The 19,555-nt window shown below is 42.4% G+C and overlaps 1 protein-coding gene across 1 annotated transcript in view; it reads left to right on the top strand.

Moving 5' to 3' along the window:
* LOC117526668 (solute carrier family 43 member 3-like) overlaps positions 1 to 17,592 on the top strand; it is a 36,036-nt gene extending 18,444 nt beyond the window's left edge. The window contains exons 2-4 of the mRNA XM_034188721.1: positions 16,034 to 16,141; positions 16,277 to 16,492; positions 17,573 to 17,592. Coding sequence (XP_034044612.1) covers positions 16,034 to 16,141; positions 16,277 to 16,492; positions 17,573 to 17,592 — 344 coding nt within the window. The remainder of the gene's footprint in view (positions 1 to 16,033; positions 16,142 to 16,276; positions 16,493 to 17,572) is intronic.
* Positions 17,593 to 19,555: the final 1,963 nt, after the last annotated feature.

The following is a 19,555-nucleotide window of genomic DNA, read 5'->3' as shown; positions in this document are numbered from 1 at the left end:
CCTGTCCATTTAATTTCATCATTACTTCTTTAATTAGTTTGAAAAGCTTCCAGTTTGTTTTTTGAGTGTGCCAGAGAGGTGCCGATTTAACTTGACCCACAGCAAAATCAGAAGTTCAGCATGAACACCTGTGCAAAAGTTTTAGTTGCATTTAATGCATAATAAAACGCATTAAAGTATGAAAACCTGATAAATATTCATAAATAAATTAAATGTGGGCTGACTTTCAACTTTGTTGATAATCAAAATGACAACTGGGTTCTATTTATGTGTGATATTTTGGTATATGTTGTACCAGAGTATAAGTTGCAAAAATTATTTTAAGGATAAAGTGTCTTAAAGTGTGAGTAATTGTGTTTACGATCATTTTAAGATTGGATGATCATTTGCAACTGCATTTTTGTGGTATTCCACAAGAAAACAAAAGACTACTGTTAGATACTTAAAGCTAACATGCTAACATGTTAACTTTAGAGAACTAATGTTAGTTATTTAAACAACAATTTATGGCAGTGATTGGGAATTAGTGCCAGGATGAAAACCTGATAAATATTCATAAATAAATTAAATGCGTGATGATTTTCAACTTCAGTGATAATCTATATTGGCAATTGGGTTCTATTTATGTCTGATTTGTTGGCATATAAATCACACCGGAGTGTAAGTCACAAAAATGATTTTAAGGATACTGCGTCTTAAAGTATGAGTAATTGTGTTTTACCATCATTTTAATATTGCATGATCATTTGCAACTGTGTTTGTGTGGTATTCCACTGGCCAGCACACTCACAATGAAATTATTATTATTATATTATTATTAAAAAATAAAATAATAATAATAATAATAGTAATAATAATAATATATTATTATTATTATTATTATTATTATTATTATTATTATTATTATTATTATTGTGGAATAAAAATACAGCTCACATTCACTTTTGTTAGAACTGACTTGTTGACATGCCAATAAAAAAAGGGGTGGGGCAACAAACAAACTACATTTATTATAACTCTGGAATGCTTTTTCACAACACTGTATGTCCACATTAATCTGATCACTTTTGAAAGTATATGATCCAAGTACACTCAACAAAAATATAAACGCAACACTTTTGGTTTTGCTCCCATTTTGTATGAGATGAACTCAAAGATCTAAAACTTTTTCCACATACACAATATCACCATTTCCCTCAAATATTGTTCACAAACCAGTCTAAATCTATGATAGTGAGCACTTCTCCTTTGCTGAGATAATCCATCCCACCTCACAGGTGTGCCATATCAAGATGCTGATTGGACACCATGATTAGTGTACAGGTGTGCCTTAGACTGCCACAGCACAATGCCACAGATGTCGCAAGATTTGAGGGAGCGTTCAATTGGCATGCTGACAGCAGGAATGTCAACCAGAGCTGTTGCTCGTGTATTGAATGTTCATTTCTCTACCATAAGCCGTCTCCAAAGGCGTTTCAGAGAAGTTGGCAGTACATCCAACCAGCCTCACAACCGCAGACCACGTTTAACCACACCAGCCCAGGACCTCCACATCCAGCATGTTCACCTCCAAGATCGTCCGAGACCAGCCACTCGGACAGCTGCTGAAACAATCGGTTTGCATAACCAAAGAATTTCTGCACAAACTGTCAGAAACCGTCTCAGGGAAGCTCATCTGCATGCTCGTCGTCCTCATCGGGGTCTCGACCTGACTCCAGTTCGTCATCGTAACCGACTTGAGTGGGGAAATGCTCACATTCGCTGGCGTTTGGCATGTTGGAGAGGTGTTCTCTTCACTGATGAATCCCGGTTCACACTGTTCAGGGCAGATGGCAGACAGCGTGTGTGGCGTCATGTGGGTGAGCGGTTTTCTGATGTCAGTGTTGTGGATCGAGTGGCCCATGGTGGCGGTGGGGTTATGGTATGGGCAGGCGTCTGTTATGGACGAAGAACACAGGTGCATTTTATTGATGGCATTTTGAATGCACAGAGATACCATGACGAGATCCTGAGGCCCATTGTTGTGCCATACATCCAAGAACATCACCTCATGTTGCAGCAGGATAATGCACGGCCCCATGTTGCAAGGATCTGTACACAATTCTTGGAAGCTGAAAATGTCCCAGTTCTTGCATGGCCGGCATACTCACTGGACATGTCACCCATTGAGCATGTTTGGGATGCTCTGGACCGGCGTATACGACAGCGTGTACCAGTTCCTGCCAATATCCAGCAACTTCGCACAGCCATTGAAGAGGAGTGGACCAACATTCCACAGGCCACAATTGACAACCTGATCAACTCTATGCGAAGGAGATGTGTTGCACTGCATGAGGCAAATGGTGGTCACACCAGATACTGACTGGTATCCCCCCCCCCCCCCCCAATAAAACAAAATTGCACCTTTCAGAGTGGCCTTTTATTGTGGGCAGTCTAAGGCACACCTGTGCACTAATCATGGTGTCTAATCAGCATCTTGGTATGGCACACCTGTGAGGTGGGATGGATTATCTCAGCAAAGGAGAAGTGCTCACTATCACAGATTTAGACTGGTTTGTGAACAATATTTGAGGGAAATGGTGATATTGTGTATGTGGAAAAAGTTTTAGATCTTTGAGTTCATCTCATACAAAATTGGAGCAAAACCAAAAGTGTTGCGTTTATATTTTGTTGAGTGTATTTTTCTTTTTTTAATCAGTATCAGATACACTAAACCAACATCACCAAATTAGTCCTAGTCATTTTTTTTTTAATAGCGGCTTATTCCTATTAAGGGTCATGGGGAAGGTGGAGTCTATCCCAGCAGTCATTGGGTGAGAGGCAGGGTTCACCTTGGACAAGTTACCAGTCTATCACAGAGCCACAATCACACCTACAGGCAATTTAAAGTCACAAATTCACCCAACCTGCATATCTTTGGATGTGGGAGGAAGCCGGAGCACCTGGAAGGATCCCAAGTAAACACGGGTAGAACATGCAAATTCCACACAGAAAGGACCAGGAGGGAAGGGATCCCACAAAATACATAAATAAAATAAACACAATAAATAAATTAAGAAAACCTTTTGTTTTTGTGCTTTAAAAAATGTTCAGTGGCTGTGGTTCCCAGAATGATTCTGTAAAAAAAACCTGTAAATAACATTATAGGACAAGCTGTAAATTTTATTTGCAAATAAATTTCATTTTAAGCAAGTTAATCCAGCATTTTTCCTAGTAAATTAGTTTATGCTCTATCTATTTCCTGTATAATTTGAATGCAGTTGTACTTATTGTACTTCAAGTCCCAGTTTGCTCAGATAATCACAGAAGGAGCATTGGCACGGGATCCACATGTTGATGTGTTTTGTTTAACACAGCTGAAGCCGTATGAGTCATCTGGGCCTCGGGCAGCCTTGAACCTGGGATATTTGACTAAGGAGACAAGCGCACTTCATGTTTGTGCCACTGTGTTGTTCCATTGTGAATAAGACTAATTTGATAGTGTTTTTATGGTCAGGTTAAATTTGTATATCAAGAGAAAGAAATAATGAATCACTGAAATAAGTCTCTCACCCTGTGGTCTCACCACCCACAGGGGGAACCGCTGGGGTCGGGTGCACTATCCCACGGGTGGCAGTGAAAGCTGAGGGCCTCAATGGACCAGACCCGGTGTGAGGAGGGTGTGGGGATACTCACGAGTCAGCAGTTGAGTGCCGTTACATTGGAGTTTTCCCCAGTAGATGAGAGGGTCGCCTCCCTGCGCCTTGGGGTGGCGGAGGGGGTTCTCTGACTGTTGTTTGTGCGTATGCACCAAACAGCAGGTTGCAGGATTTGGCTTTCTTGGAGTCCCTGGCTGGAGTCCTGCATGGGGCTCCAGTAGGGGACTCCACTGTTCTGCTGGGGAACCTCAATGCACATGTGGGCAATGACAGAGACACTTGGAGAGATGTGACTGAGAGGAACAGGCTGATGGAAAGCCGAGTGGTCGTTTGTAATTGGACTTCTGTGCTAGCCATGGACTGTTCATAACAAACACCGTATTCAAACATAAGGATGCTCATAAGTGTACATAGTACCAGAGTAACCTAGGCTGAAGGTCAATGATCAATTTTGTGATTGTATCATCTGATCTGAGGCTGCATGTTCTGGACACGCAGGTGAAGAGACGGGCAGAGCTGTCAACTGATCACCATCTGGTGGTGAGCAGGATCAGAGGGTGGGGGAGGACTTTGAACAGACCTGGTAAGCCCAAACGGATAGTGCAGGTGAAGTGGGAACATCTGGAAGAGCCCACTGTCTGACAGATCGTCAACTCACATCTTCGGCGAAGCTTTTCCAGCATCCCTGTGGAGGTTGGGGGCACTGAACCAGAATGGGCCATGTTCAAAGCTTCTACTGCTAAAGCTGCAGCAGAGAGCTGTGACCTGAAGGTCTTAGGTGCCTCAAGGCATTGCCACCCTCGAATACAGTCACAGACACCAGTGGTCAGGGAAGCCGTCCAACTGAAGGAGTCCTTCTGGAATATATTATCTTGGAGAACTCTGCAAGCAGATGTAAGGTACTGACAGGCCCAAAGGGCAGCAGCCTCTGTTGTGAGGGGGGCAAAGCAGTGGGTGTTCTGTTTTTCTCTCTCTTTGTCTCTCTGTCTCTCTCTGTTTGAGGTCCACTCCATCCAGTGATGGGTGTGGTGTCTGTTTCTGAAACCCTCCTGTCCTGTGCACTGGCAACATTTCCTGCATATTCGTTTTGTGAATTGTTATGTAATTTGTGTCGGTAGCATGGCCCGAGCAGAGGGTCATCCCTTTGAGTCTGGTCTACTTGAGGTTTGTTCCTCAGAGGGAGTTTTTCCTTACCACTGTCACCTGTGTGCTTGCTCTGGGGGTTGATAAGGTTAGATGTTACTTGTGTGAAGTGCCTTGAGGCAATTTTGTTCTGATTTTGTGCTATATAAAAAAATAAATAAATTGAAACTAAACTGAAAATTGTGGGAGGAGTTCAGAGTAGCCACGGAGAACGAATTTCGGTCTGCACCAAGGTGCTTTTGGTGGACCATGAGTCACCTCAGGAGGGGAAAACGGGGAACCATCCAAGCTGTCTACAGTAAGGATGGGACCCTGTTAACCTCAGCTGAGGTGGGAATTGGGTGCTGGAAGGAACACTATGTGGAACTTCTGCATCAGACTGGAGCGCCCTCTGTATTAGGGGCAGAGCTGGAAGCTGATGGGGGATCATCATCAATTTCCCTGGTGGAAGTCACAGAAATAGCCAAACAGCTCCACAGTGGCAAAGCCCCAGGGGTTGATGAGATCTGTCCAGAAATGCCAAAGGCTCTCGGTGTGGAGGGACGGCCTTGGATGAGACGTTGTGCAGAGGTTTGGGACAGTGCCTAAGAAGTGACAAACTGGGGTGGTGGCCCCCATATTTAAAAGGGACCAGAGATTGTGTGTCAATTACAGGGGCATCACACTACTCAGCCTCCTTGGTAAAGTCTACTCCAGGGAGCTGCAAAGAAGGGTTCAGCCAATAGTCAAACCTCAGATTGAAGAGGAATAATGCAGTTTCTGTCCTGGCCGTCAAACAACCGACCAGCTCTTCGCTCTCAGAAGTATCCTGGAGGGGGCCTGGGAGGATGATCATCCAGTCTACATGTGGTTTGTAGACGTGGAGAAGGCGTATTATCGGGTGCCCTGGGAGATACTGTGGGAGATGTTGTGAAAGTATGAAGTGAGGGTATGCGCCCCATGGGCACATCCCTAAGGAGGGGTTCCAGGCATCTGGCAGGAGACTCCGGGGAAGACACAGGACTAGGAGGAGAGATTGTATCTCCATGTTGGCCTGGGAACGCCTCAGTACACCCAGTCAGAAGTGGTTAACGTGGCCCGGGAAAGGGAAATTTGGTGCCCCCTGCTGGAGGCCCCCCACCCCCAACCGACCCAAGACCAGTTTAGCAGCTGAAGATGAGTGAGTGTGACAAATAAGTCTTCAGGGATCTACAAACTACAAACAGCAGAGTATTTGTGTCGACTCCTCAAATATCCTCAAGTCTTCATTGTTTTCTAGGTTTATTTTGTGATCCTGTCGGTAAGGTTGTAGAACCTCACATTTACATGAACATAATCATACATTACTTCAGGAGGAAACCGACACTTTCCAGGATGTCTGAATGTCAAAGAAGAAAAACAAATGTGCAGCACTGGATGACTCTGCTGTCAGCATTTTTAGAGATCTTGCTCTTCACGGGGGTTCCTGCCCTGCTGGGCTTCTCTGGTGTTTGTCTACAAAGTCAACGGCTACTTTTCTGGACACTGTACAAACATCACGACAAAAAACCACTCTGTCTACATAGGTACGTAGAAATACATCCACTGACGCATCAAAAATAACAACAAAAGTATCAGCAATTCACTTTCTGTGTTTTACTCACCTTTGAATGGTTTGAATGGCGAAGTATAAAATTACAGATGCATACACCTTATTTTCCGGAGTATAAGCTGCACCTGTTAAAAATGCATCTTGAAGACGAAAAACCCACATATACAGTTGTATGTAAAAGTTTAGACACCCTTGATGATTTCCATGATTTTCCTTTATAAATCATTGGTGGTTTGGATCAGCAATTTCAGTTGAATATATCATATAGGAGACAAGCACAGTGATATTTGAAAAGTGAAATAAAGTTTATAGGATTTACAGAAAGTGTGCAATAATTATTTAAACAAAATTAGGCAGTTGCATAAATTTGGGCACCCGAACAGAAAAAGTAGATCCTCCTGTTGCAGAAATAACAGCCTCTAAATGCTTCCTATAGCTTCCAATGAGAGTCTGGATTCTGGTTGAAGGTATTTTGGACCATTCTTCTTTACAAAATCTCAGGTTTGTTGGTTTCCAAGCACGGACAGCCCACTTAAAATCACACCACGGATTTTCAGTAACATTCAGGTCTGGGGACTGAGATGGCCATTCCACTTGTTCCTCTGCATGAATGCCTTAGTAGATTTTGAGCAGTGTTTATGGTCGTTGTCTTGTTGAAAGATCCAGCCCCGGCGCAACTTCAACTTTGTCACTGATTCTTGAACATTGTTCCCAAGAATCTGCTGATATTGACTGGAATCCATGTGACCCTCAACTTTAACAAGATTTCTAGTACCTGCACTGGCCACACAGCCACACAGTATGATGGAACCACCTCCAAATTTTACTGTAGGTAGCAAGTGTTTTTCTTGGAATGCTGTGTTCTTTTTCAGGCATGCATACCGCCCCCTTGTTATGTCCAAATAACTCAATTTTAGTTTCATCAGTCCACAGCACCTTATTCCAAAATGAAGCTGGCTTGCCCAAATGTGCTTTATCATACCTCAAGCGACTTTGTTCATGGCGTGTACGCAGAAAAGGCTTCCTCTGCATTACAGCATCATAAAGCATCTCTTTGTGCAAAGTGCGCTGTATAGTTGAATGATGCACAAAGACACTATCTGCAGTAAGATCATGTTGTAGTTCTTTGTAGCAGGTCTGTGGGTTGACTATGACTGTTCGCACCATCCTTCACTTCATCTTATCTGAGATTTTTCTTGGCCTGCCACGTCTGGCCTTAACTAGTACTGTGCCTGCGGTCTTCCATTTCCTCACTATGTTCCTCACCGTGGAAACTAACAGCTGAAATCTCTGAGATAGCTTTTAGTATCCTTCCCCTAAACCATGATGTTGAAAAATCTTTGTTTTCAAGTCATTTCAGAGTTGTTTAGAGGCTCCCATGTTGCCACACATTAGAAGAGATGCAAAGAGGGGAAACATTTACAAATGGCCACCTTAAATACACTTTCTCATGATTGGATTCACCTGTGTAAGGAGGTCAAGGGTCAATGAGCTTACCAAACCAATTTTATGTTCCAATAATTAGTGCTAAATATATTCAAATCAATAAAATGACAAGGGTGCCCAAATTTATGCACCTGCCTAATTTTGTTTAAATAATTATTGCACATTTTCTGTAAATACTAGAAACTTCATTTCACTTCTCAAATATCAGTGTGTTCATCTGCTGTATAATATATTTAACTGAAATTTCTGATCAAGACAACCAATGATTTATAAAGGAAAATCATGAAAATTATCAGGGGTGCCCAAACCTATGCATACAACTGTAAGTCGCACCAGAGTATAAATCACACTTTTTTTCTGTATTATCAGCTGATTACTTTGATGCTGAATTTTTGTGCATGGTTGTAATGTATCTTTTAATAATTGGCATTGCTATTAACACATATAATTATTCACAGAGTGGCACCTCCCTACTTAGCTGACCTAATCAAGCTCTACGTACCGGCATGGGCTCTGTATTCTCAGGGTGCAGGACTAGTTTGTGTCCCTAGGGTGAATAAAAAGTCTGTGGACGACAGAGCCTTTTCTTATGGTGCACCTCTTTTGTGGAATGATCTCCCTATCAAGATAAAACAGTCTGATTCTGTAGAGACACTCAAATCCAGCCTCAAGATGCACTTATTCTCCCTTTCGTATGGCTCGCATACTGGCATTGTATGGACCTATGCTTCCTATTTTTTCAGTTCATTTTATTAGTAATGGAACAGGTCTCAGCCTCAACTTTATCAAATTCTGGGTCTGTTAGTGAAGCTTTGGGCTAACGGCCAGTGATCACCTGAGTATTCTCTGTCCTTTCCTGACGATTTACTGCTGATGAATTATGCCTTCGGTGTAGTTTTTTCAGGCGACTGATTCTGCTCTTTTTCTCTCTGTATGAGACACGAATAGCAGGATGGCTATTGAAGACAGGGTGCTGGACTGAGTGACTGTGAGATGCCACATCTGAAGCTGGGGCAGCCCACTGCAGTCTGCATTTGGAATGGACATTACCATGGGAACAGGCCCACTGATGGTATGAGGAGTGCTGGATGAACCCTGCCTGTGGCATAACCGCCCAAGTGGATTTCTCATCAAATACATATTCTTTTGTTATTATGTCATGTTGTTTTGATTTCATTTTTTCTCTTTCTTCACCTTTGTAAAACTTTGTAAAAACCTTGTAACTGTTAGAATGACCTAAGCAGTGAGTCAACCCTCTTCGACTGGTCTGCTTCAGGTTTCTTCCTCAATATCATCAGAGGGAGCATTTCCTTACCACTGTTGCCCGTGTGCTTGCTCTAGGGGTTGGTAAGGTTAGACCTTGCCTGTGAAGCACCTTGAGGCTCCTTTGTTGTGATTTCGTGCTATATAAAATTAAATAAATTGAAATTGGCAGTTATTCTTTTATTATTAGTTTATTTTGTTTTGTGCTTTGATTCCTAGGAATGTCTAATTTTAATAGCCATTCTAATTATTATTATAATAAAATGAATGTATGACATATTGGTATGTAGGTTGCACCTGAGTATGTCATAGGATCTCATAAATTATTTAAAAAAAAAACTCCAGCAAATGTGGTACTTGCATGCCACTGACAAAGGTTCTATAAATAAAAATAAAACACACATAAATGCAACACTTTTGTTTTTGTTCCCAGTTTTCATGCACTGGATCAAAAGAGCGATGCCATGATTACTGCACAAGTGTGTGTTGGACACCAAAATTTTCATATTTATTGACGTAATTTGACAGATGCCATACTTTTTGAGGGAGTGTGCGACTTGCATTCTGATTACAGGAATGTTGACTGTTAACTGAATATTCATTTCTCTTCCAAAAGATGCCTCCAACATCATTTAAAACCAGACTGACAATTGCAGAGCACGTGTAACCCACACCAGTCCAGCACCGTCACTCCCAGCTTCTTCCACTAAGAAAGATCATTTTCAAGATCAAATGCACATTTTAGACTGGGCTTTTATTGTGAACAGTTCAAGGCGAATGTTGCAATAATCAGGCTCTTTAATCAGCATCTTGATGTGCCACAGCAGCCAGGTGAATTTTGCAGTACAGCCACAAGACTGAAGAAAAAAGAATCACCAGTATTGCTCCCTTATACACTATCTGCTGGTTGCTAGTTCAGGTTAACAACGGGAAGATCGTGCATATGGCTTTATACGTGAAAGGCAAGAGAACATGAATCCCCATCACTAAAGACGCAAAAACCTGAAGGAAAACAAAATCAGGAACAGGGATAGTATACTGCAGTCTGTAACCTTGCCACTAGATGGCAGTATATCCTACACAGTAACTATAACAAATTTGTGAACACATTTTTAGGGGACATAAATAAGCCTTTTGCGTGCCTTGAAGAAATCTTCTTTTTCTTCAACTCATGAAAAATGGAAGCAAAAACAAAGGTGTCACATTGATGTTTCTATATGTCATCATGTTGAATGTTTTAATGCTTATCTCTTTTCCTCGTTTCATGTCCGTCTTTCCTTTTCCAGATTGTCGCGGTCAGTATAACGACTTCTCACAAGTCTTGTTGGTCAGTTCCTTTCTCAAATGTGTGTCCTACGTCCCCACGGGAATTGTATTTGACCACTGTGGAACAATGGTAACAAGGATAATCGCTATGTAAGCACAAAAATTTTATTTTATTATTTGTTCTGCATTTTGTCCTTTATAGTGTCATACAGTGCTCCCAAGCCCAAGATTTCATTTATCCACGTTAGAAAATAATATAAAAAAAAATGTTGTGATTGTCTTCGACCTTGTGTACACATTCAAACATTATCATTTCCTTGGTAATAGTACTCATCGGCATAAAGACACTAAGGACTACAGCAAGCTGACAACTGACCCCACTGACTTTGACTTTCAGTCAAATAACTGAGCTCTGGCTGACCTTGACTGGGCAATTTTGGAATCCACAGAAGGTCAAACACCTTGACCGTCACCAAAATCAGTTCTTTGAATTCAATTTCATGTGGACCTTCATTGACATAGCAAGTTTGGTATAAATCAGCATATGGACCTGAGACCAATAACCATGACCTATACTCCTTCTGGTAAATTTGATCTTGCTGGGCAATTCTGGATCTTATCTCCATATGTGTTCCAAGTTTGTGCCAAACTGATGTGTAAAAAACAAATAAGCATTTTGACCTGTGATCCCAAAGACCTTGACACCAGTACCTTTTTTGAATTTGGTCTCACCCATGCAATTCCAGAACCCACCTCCATATGTGTGTAAAGTTTGTGGTCAACTCTACCACAAAGAAGAAAAAAAAATTTTTTTCTTTTTTTTTTTACCTTTGACACCAATGAGCTTGAGATTTTCCAGAACCAACACTATCCTGTAGGGTTTAAGAGGTTAATGTGCCCACAGGCGTGCGGTTAGATGACATGTGTATAGCACACATTTGGCAACCATTAACATAGTCAGTAACATCTCTGAACCTCTGCTGAACAACAAACATGGTATTCTTAATTCCTGGGTGGCAAGAGAAGCGACTGTAATGCTCCCACCTGACCACGTCACCTCTGACAGCTGCTGGTACAAAAAGGTTTCCCTGAGGGCAACCTGGGGGAACCGCTGTATCGCCTAAAACTGACTTAACTCTCAATTCAATGTCCCATATTAAGCCCGAAACAAAACAGAATGTGGGTAGAATTGTCCCTGGATCGGGAGGCGTGTATTTCGGGTCACCCTGACATGATAACATGTCAACTTTGCCATTCTTGGAGCCCGGCCAATAGGAGAGCACAAAGACAAAATGGCTGAAGAATATAACCCACCTAGCCTGATGAGCATTGAGGCACTTTGCTGTTTCAGGGTCCATTTTGATCTCCCCCTCCGCAATCATGAATCCCAGAAAAGATACGGTAGGTAAGGTACGGTAGGGGGAGAATATCAGTATGTCATCCAGATAAACGAAACAACCTTGTTCAGATATTCACATAACACATAATTTACCAAATTTTGGAATACCACGGGAGCATTTGTGAGGCCAAATATTCATAGTGTCCAGAAGGCGTGTTATATGCGGTTTTCCATTTGTTGCCTTGTTTAATTCTGACCAAGTGATATGCAATGCAAAGATCAAGTTTAGTAAAAATCTTAGCTCCCTCCAATAACTCAAAAGCGGATGACATGAGAGCCAGCAGCTAACAGTTCTTTACAGTTATATCATTCAACCTGCGATAATCGATACATGGGCAAAGAGACTTGTTCTTTTTCTCTATAAAAAAGAACCCTACCCCTGCGGGCGACAACAAAGGTCTAATCAAACCAATCAGAATTTTGTCTTTTGTTTTCAAATTGTTGTGCCAACAATTGTTTTGCAGACTGCACATGGTGGCGTGGCAAGTCATTTGGGTGTTCATAAAACTTATGATCGCATCCTCCGTCATTATTTCTTGCTGCATCTTAAACAGAACGTAGCTCAGTTTATTAGGACTTGTCATACTTATCAGCTCACCAGTAAGCCAAACCAGGTTGTAAAGCCAGCACCTTTGTATCCAATACCAGCTATAGGACAGCCTTTTAAGCATCTAATTATTGATTGTGTTGGACCACTGCCACGCTCTAAATTAGGTCATAGTTACCTATTGACTGTAATGTGCCAAGCAACTAGATATCCTGCAGCCTTTCCACTTCATACTATAACATCGACATCAGCTGTAAAAGCATTGACTCAGTTTATTTCAACATTTGGTATGCCAAAAATTATCCAGTCAGATCAGGGTTCTAATTTTACCTCTCATTTATTTGCTCAAGTTCTTAAACAGCTTAAGCTTAAACATAACAAATCTACTGCATTCCATGCCCAAAGCCAAGGAGCTTTGGAACATTTTCATCAAACTTTAAAGTCTTTGCTTCGTGCATATTGTATGGAGTTGTCAGCAGATTAGGAGGAGGGTCTACCCTGGCTGTTCCTTGCTGCCCGTGAGGTAATGCAGGAAAGCACAGGGTTTAGCCAGAATTATTTAGTGTTTGGTCACAAAGTCCGAGGGCCACTTGCAGTGTAATAAGATGGATGGTTACCTGATGAACCACACCAAAATATTCTTGATGATGTGAATGGATTTAGGCTTAGGTTGTACAGAGCTGGTGAACTGACTAGGGAAAAATTGGAATTGCCTCAGAAGAAAATAAAGCAGAAATATGACAGACGTGCTGAGTTGTGCAAGTTTAGTCGTGGTGACCGGGTCTTTGCTCTTATGCCATTGGTGTATTCTCCTTCCCAAGCTAAGTTTTGTGGTCCTTTCACTGTGTTGTGCAAAGTGTCAGATTTGAACTATCTCATTGAAACCCCAGGTTGTAGAAAACCTTCCAAGTTGTGTCATATAAATTTGTTAAAATATTATCTTTCCTGTGATCCCGACCAAGGCATTTCAGCAGTGAGGTCAGTGTTGGCTGCTGTGCCTGTCACTGTTCATGGTGGCCATGGTGGAGAGGGGAGACAAGGAGATGGTTGTTGGTCTACATGAGGTTTTAAGAGGTCGTTTGAACAACTCTCAGACCTTCTTAGTTCGTTGTTGGATCGCCTTGATTGTGATAAATGTGATGAGTTAGTGGCTCTTATTAGAGGTTATCCTGTTCTATTTTCTGATACTCTCACTCAGACTCACCTAATAGAGCATGACATAGACATCGGAGAGGCTAAGCCCATTAGGCAAAGATTTTATAGCGTTTCTGAGGAGAAGAAACAACAATTTGAGATAGAGGTGAAATACCTGTTGGCTAATGGCATAGCAGAGCCATGTGTTTCAAATTGGGCATCACCTTGTCTTCTGGTTAGGAAGTCTGACTCAACTATTAGACCTTGCACTGACTACTGTAAAGTTAACAGTATTACCAAAGCCCCTGAAATTTCCGCTTTCTTAACTCAATCTAGCTTGTACTCATACACAGTTATGCCTTTTGGTTTAAGGAATGCTCCCGCCACCTTCCAGCAGCTGATGAACCCGATTGTGTCCGGCCTGGAGGGGTGTGCTGTGTATTTGGACGATGTGGTCACCTTGTTATGTGTCGGACGCAGCTCGGAGAACCGACCAGCGTTTGAAGGACCCAGTATGAAATAAGCAGAGCACGGTACAAAGGCTAACTGAATTTAATACATAACAGTGATACAAAAATAACAGAAAGTGCAGTCTGGCGTGGTGTGCTCCCAGCAGCGCTAACGGTCCGGAGCCAGAAGCTGTTCGGACCCAAGGACCCCGCCGACACCCCCCAGGTGGCCGCAACAAACCGAGTCTGTGAAAGAAGGAACCATTATGTGAGTCCACACTCTACACACAGAGAGAACACTTAAAGGTGTACAAACAGCAAACACTTCCTAGCTTGATTACTAATCAACTTCCCAACCTGCAGGCATGGAACATCCAGTTCACAAAACTCCACTGCAGTGGAAGCCGATACATGACTAACATACAGCTCAATATAATAAAGGTGTGAGGGACACCACATTTACTGACTGTATAAATGTTAGTCACAAAATCTAACGTACCTCAGGAAGTGTGCTGACGAGCGTGAGACCTCACCCCCTCCTCTTTCACAGACCGTGCATCAAACCCTGGACGTTCTCTGCATCCACTGATGATGAGATGGCTCCCGAGACGACGATCTCACCCGTCTGGTCACAAGGTCGAGTCTCTGGCAAATACACACTGTATACTCCAGTCTTAAATGCCACCATGTTCCAATCCATATAGATGCACCTCAGCTGTGAGTCCTGACGAGCCGCAGGTGATCAGGGTGAGGTCCTGATAACCTCAGCAACACAGCCACTCAGTCCCAAATGCAAGCCACCTGGAAGGAAAAACAAAAGACAGAAACAAAAAGGCAGCCAGGCCCCCCAGCCATACAACACACCTACTCAGATTCTTGGGAGAAGCATGTCCGCAGAGTGCAAGCTCTGTTTGAGAAACTGGTGTGGGCCAGGCTAACGGTTAATTTGGCAATGAGTGAGTTTGCTAAAGCCACTGTGACTTGTCTGACAAAACTTGTTGGTCAGAGGTTTGTGCATCCTGTGGAAGCAAAAATTGAGGCTGTGAAGCAGTTTCCACAGCCAATCACAAAGAAAGAACTGATGCACTTCCTGGGAATGGTGGGGTACTATCGTGCTTTTTGGTTTGGGCAAACCTTGAAATTACAGGTCGATGCTAATCAGATAGGGGCTGGAGCTGTACTATTGCAGGAAAGTGATGAGGGAGTTGAGCTTCCTGTCAGCTTCTTCTCCCGGAAATTTAATAAATATCACCAAAACTATTTGGTCATACAGAAAAGGAGGCATTAGGTCTCATATGGGCTTTACAGCACTTTGAGGTCTATGTTGGTTCTGGACAAGCCCCACTGACAGTCTTTACTGACCATAACCACTTACATTTTTGAAGTCTCTGCAGAACCCCAACCAACGCCTTATGCACTGGGCTTTGTTTCTACAACCCTACAACCCTGACATTAGACACATCAGCAGTAAAAGTAATATTATTGCTGATGCTTTGGCCCATGCTCCTCTGAACTAAAGTCTGTTCTTGTTGTCTCTAGGGCTCTGGAATGGCCGTCCACTCTCTCCCGCTCTTAAATTGCTTCCTAGATTTCAGGGTTGCTGAGTGGGATGGGGGGGATGGTTGCGGGGGGTCAAATTCCAAGTTGAGCCAGGTTGTTTTTGGGGGGAATTTTTTAATTGGGCCAAAATTTTTGTGGAGCAGAGGGTGGGAACCTCATTTTAAGGAGGGGATGTCATGGCCTCTCCTCTGCATATAAAACATTTATAGTACATGATTTTTAGATTAATTTGCTTGAACTGCATTGTTGCCTGTTCCAACACAAATATTGAAATAGAAGTTACTCCATTCCTCCTTTTAATTTTTTTTTTTTCACTTTTTCACTCCACTTCTGTCCAGCAGTTAATTTCCAGAGTTGTGTGTTTTCTTGGCTCTTCATGTTCCATCTACTGTGGTATAGCATTGTGTACTTCTACCGGATGATGTACTTAAGCACCTTCAACCCCATGTTGACCTGACTGGCCAATGGTGACCTAAACCTGGGTGAGTGAGAAAATGTTTTTCTGAGTGTTGCATGTTAAACATGTTGCTCCACACTGACAGCAGGCTGATGATGATGATGATGATGATGATGATGCAGACCACTCTGAACGCCCAACACACTCTTTTCTTCCCACAGTGAGTCACTACACCAATGTGTTTGGCTTCATCCAGATGACTGGAATTCTGTTTGCTCCTGCAGCCGGCCTCATCATGGACAGAAACAAGAACAGGCCTCTGGCTGCAGGTCAGTTGTCAAATTCTGGATTCTGTGAATTCGACCTCCTGGAATGTAGACCTCATGGATCTGTGCCGTATGTCATGTAAGTGGGACATCATGCCAGAAATTGTGTTGATCATTATCTTTGTGCCTCTTTCTTAGGAGAAACCAGGCAGGAATCAGACATCCGCTTGTCCATTCTCTGCCTCTTCCTCGGCGCCTTGCAGTGCTTTTTATTCTGCATGTGTTTCACCATCCCTGTCCTCCGTCTGCAGTACCTCACCTTCTTCCTGCAAACCATCAACAACTGCTTATTGTTTGTAATGAATCAACCATTTATCACTATCGTGTATGTTCCCACAGACACCACACGTCAGCGTAAAACAATATCAGGTGTACAGATACAAGAGCAAGAAGGCATTGCCCTGTCCCATGTTATTTTTTATGTGTTGCAGGACTTAAATGGACATATTTTAACAAAAGGAATCAACATGACTGCACAAAACATACTTTAACACAGGGGTGCCCAATTTTTTTGAACCAAGATAGACCTTTAAAGTTAGTGTATCAAGCTCTACCAAACTATACTGAAAACTATGGCATCGCCACAATTTATTGTGCACCAATATAATAACACAATTTTCTGACACAAAGATAAAGTTTTAACAAAAATAATACATTATTGAAGTAAATGTGCATAGTGCAAAGAATAAGCACAAGTAGGCCGAGGACTGGCCCGTAAAAACACAACAACAACCAACCTAAATAACACAATGCCTAATTCAAGTTGGAAAAGTTGTTCCTTACCTTAGTGGGACTTCTGGCAGTGACAGGAGGAAGTTAATCTCTCATCATCCAGACAGTAGGAGCTGAGTGCAGCCGTAAGAAGGTTGTAAGGTGATCATCAGTCATGGTGGATCTATATTTTGACTTGATCTTCATATGTGAAAAGGCAGACTCTCAGAAATATGTTGATCCAAAAAGTGCGGTCAAATTTTGTGCAGTTTGTCTGAGGTTGGGGTACTTCTGTTTCTGCATTAGATTCCAGAATTGCTCATTCATGTCAGGTGTTGCTCTGGATTTGAGCTCAATGTCATTTTTCATTGTGAGGATCTCATTCTCAATCGCACACCTATCCAGGTTGAAGAGTGACACTGCTTTGGATGTTGTACAATCCACATCTATATTTTTCCCAAAAGGAAAACAGACAAAAGTGACAACAGGCTCAATGGATGCAAAGTCAGTAAAGCACCTGTCAAATTCTGACAAGATGCTCTGCACTTGATCATCATAACATGCACTCTCAAGCTCTGCACAATCTTTCCACTGATGCTTAAGTTCTGTGTCCATGTGCAAAAAGTTCCACAGGTCACACTGATACACCAGCAGGTGTAACTTGCTTTTAAACGTGTTCACGGAGCTGATCGTGTTGATGATGTGTTTGTCCTCACCCTGTAGCTCTAGATTCAACTTATTGAGCTTGTCAGTCAGATCAGTAAGAAAGACTAAATCCAAGAGCCACTGACTGTCTTCTGGATGTGCATATTCAGCATGGTTTGAACGTTTTAGAAATTCTTTCATTTCAGGCAACAATTCAGAAAGCTGTTTCAGAAATTTAGCTCTGCTGAGCCACCTAACATCTGCGTGCAGCAGCAGATCTGTGTCTGCAGCTGTCTCCTCCAGCTGTGCACAGAATAATCACGTCCTCAGAATCCTGACCCAAACAGAACATGCAGTCTTATTAGCCACATCCATTACATATTACATATTTTCAGACTGTTGTGCTGCTAGTCGACTTTTTACTTCCTGGACTTTTCGGGCGTGCAGAGGTGATTTAGCCAGTGGGTGATTCTTTAACTATGGGCACTACTGGCCTTGTAAATGTAATTTCCACCACACCATTGCCTTACAATATAAAGCGCCTTGGGGCAACTGTTTGTTGTGATTTGGCGCTGTATACATGTGCTCTGATGTCACTGTTTATCTCCATAGAAACTACCCAAACAATCTTTCATACAAACTGTTTAAAGGGACATTACAGTGTTGTGCTGGAAATTACAGCAATAGTGTGGGACAACTACATTTTGTTTAAAAAAATCACAACAGTTGTATGACATTGAATACCCCAATTATGTTTTGATTATTTTACTGATATTTTATTCAGAGATATTTTAAAACATTAGAAAAAACATTTCTTTACCATTCATTTTTATCATTGAAGATCAAAAGTCTGGGTGTGGGACAAGCACAAAACGGCAATATTTGTATATAATGATGCTGAGAAAAGGTGAAAAAGTCATCGTAGACTACTAGAACAAATTTCTTAACACACTCATTGTAAAGGTAACTATCAAAGTGTGAAATTTCCCCTTTTTTTCTGTTTTTCATACAATATGATCAAAGGACATAATAAGTGCCCGTAGTCTAAGAATCACCCCAGTACGTTCACATCGTAGCTCTTGTGGATCATCTTGACATGACAGTCTAAATTCCCTTTCTTTGGTAAAGCTACATTTGCAGTGCAGATAAGACATATGGACTTGGTATTAGAATACAAGAAAAAATAATCCTCTTCCCACTCTGAATGAAAATGATACATTTTAGGTTGTTTTTAGCTTCTACCACTGCAGTATCCACTCACTCTAGTCTAGCTTCTCATGCCCTTTTGAGGACTTTGTTACAACCTAGCAACCATACTCTGCACACACTCAGATAGAAAGAAGTGCATGAGATTTTTTTTTTTTCGTTATGCGATCGACTGGTTGTGTTGTGTGAGCCGCCAGAAGAGGAGGTACTGCTGGCCCACCACCAGAGGGCGCCCTGCCTGAAGTGCGGGCTTCAGGCACGAGAGGGCGCTGCCGCCACGGACACAACCGGGAGTGACAGCTGTCACACATCAACTCATGACAGCTGTCACCCATCATTTCATCACTCCATAAAAGCCGGATGTCATCTCCACCTCGCTGCTGAGATATCATCTACCTGTGAAGGTAATATTCTCTGCTGTGTCTGAACTTAACACTGACTTATAGTCTGAACTTCTTTGCAGCCCTTTTCCTGTAAGTGTTGCCTTATCTGTGGGATTGGCGTTTGGTGTGTTCAGCGACGGCTTTGCTTCACCCCCCAACCAGATAAGTGGTTGACAGGAGCTGCACGTGTGTGTGATTAGAGGTGGAGGTGACTTTCCACCTTCTGACTGTTTTTGTTACTGGGTGTGCACACACCCACATCTCACTGTTTGTGCTCCTCGCCAGCAGTACCAGATCCGACAGTCGGGGACGTTGATCACCTGGGTATTCGGGACTTGGCGGCTCCAGTATTCTCCGGGTTCTGTGGCAGTGGAAATCGTGTGGTTCCGGCTCTTATCAGGACAGACGTCTTCTATCCTCGAGCCTGCCCACACGTCACCTTGGTGTATTGACTGCTGTCAGATTCTGTGAT

Source organism: Thalassophryne amazonica, chromosome 15 (genome assembly GCF_902500255.1).
Source record: "Thalassophryne amazonica chromosome 15, fThaAma1.1, whole genome shotgun sequence".
Classification (NCBI taxonomy): Eukaryota; Metazoa; Chordata; class Actinopteri; order Batrachoidiformes; family Batrachoididae; genus Thalassophryne; species Thalassophryne amazonica.
This window is presented reverse-complemented; position numbering and strand designations above follow the sequence as displayed.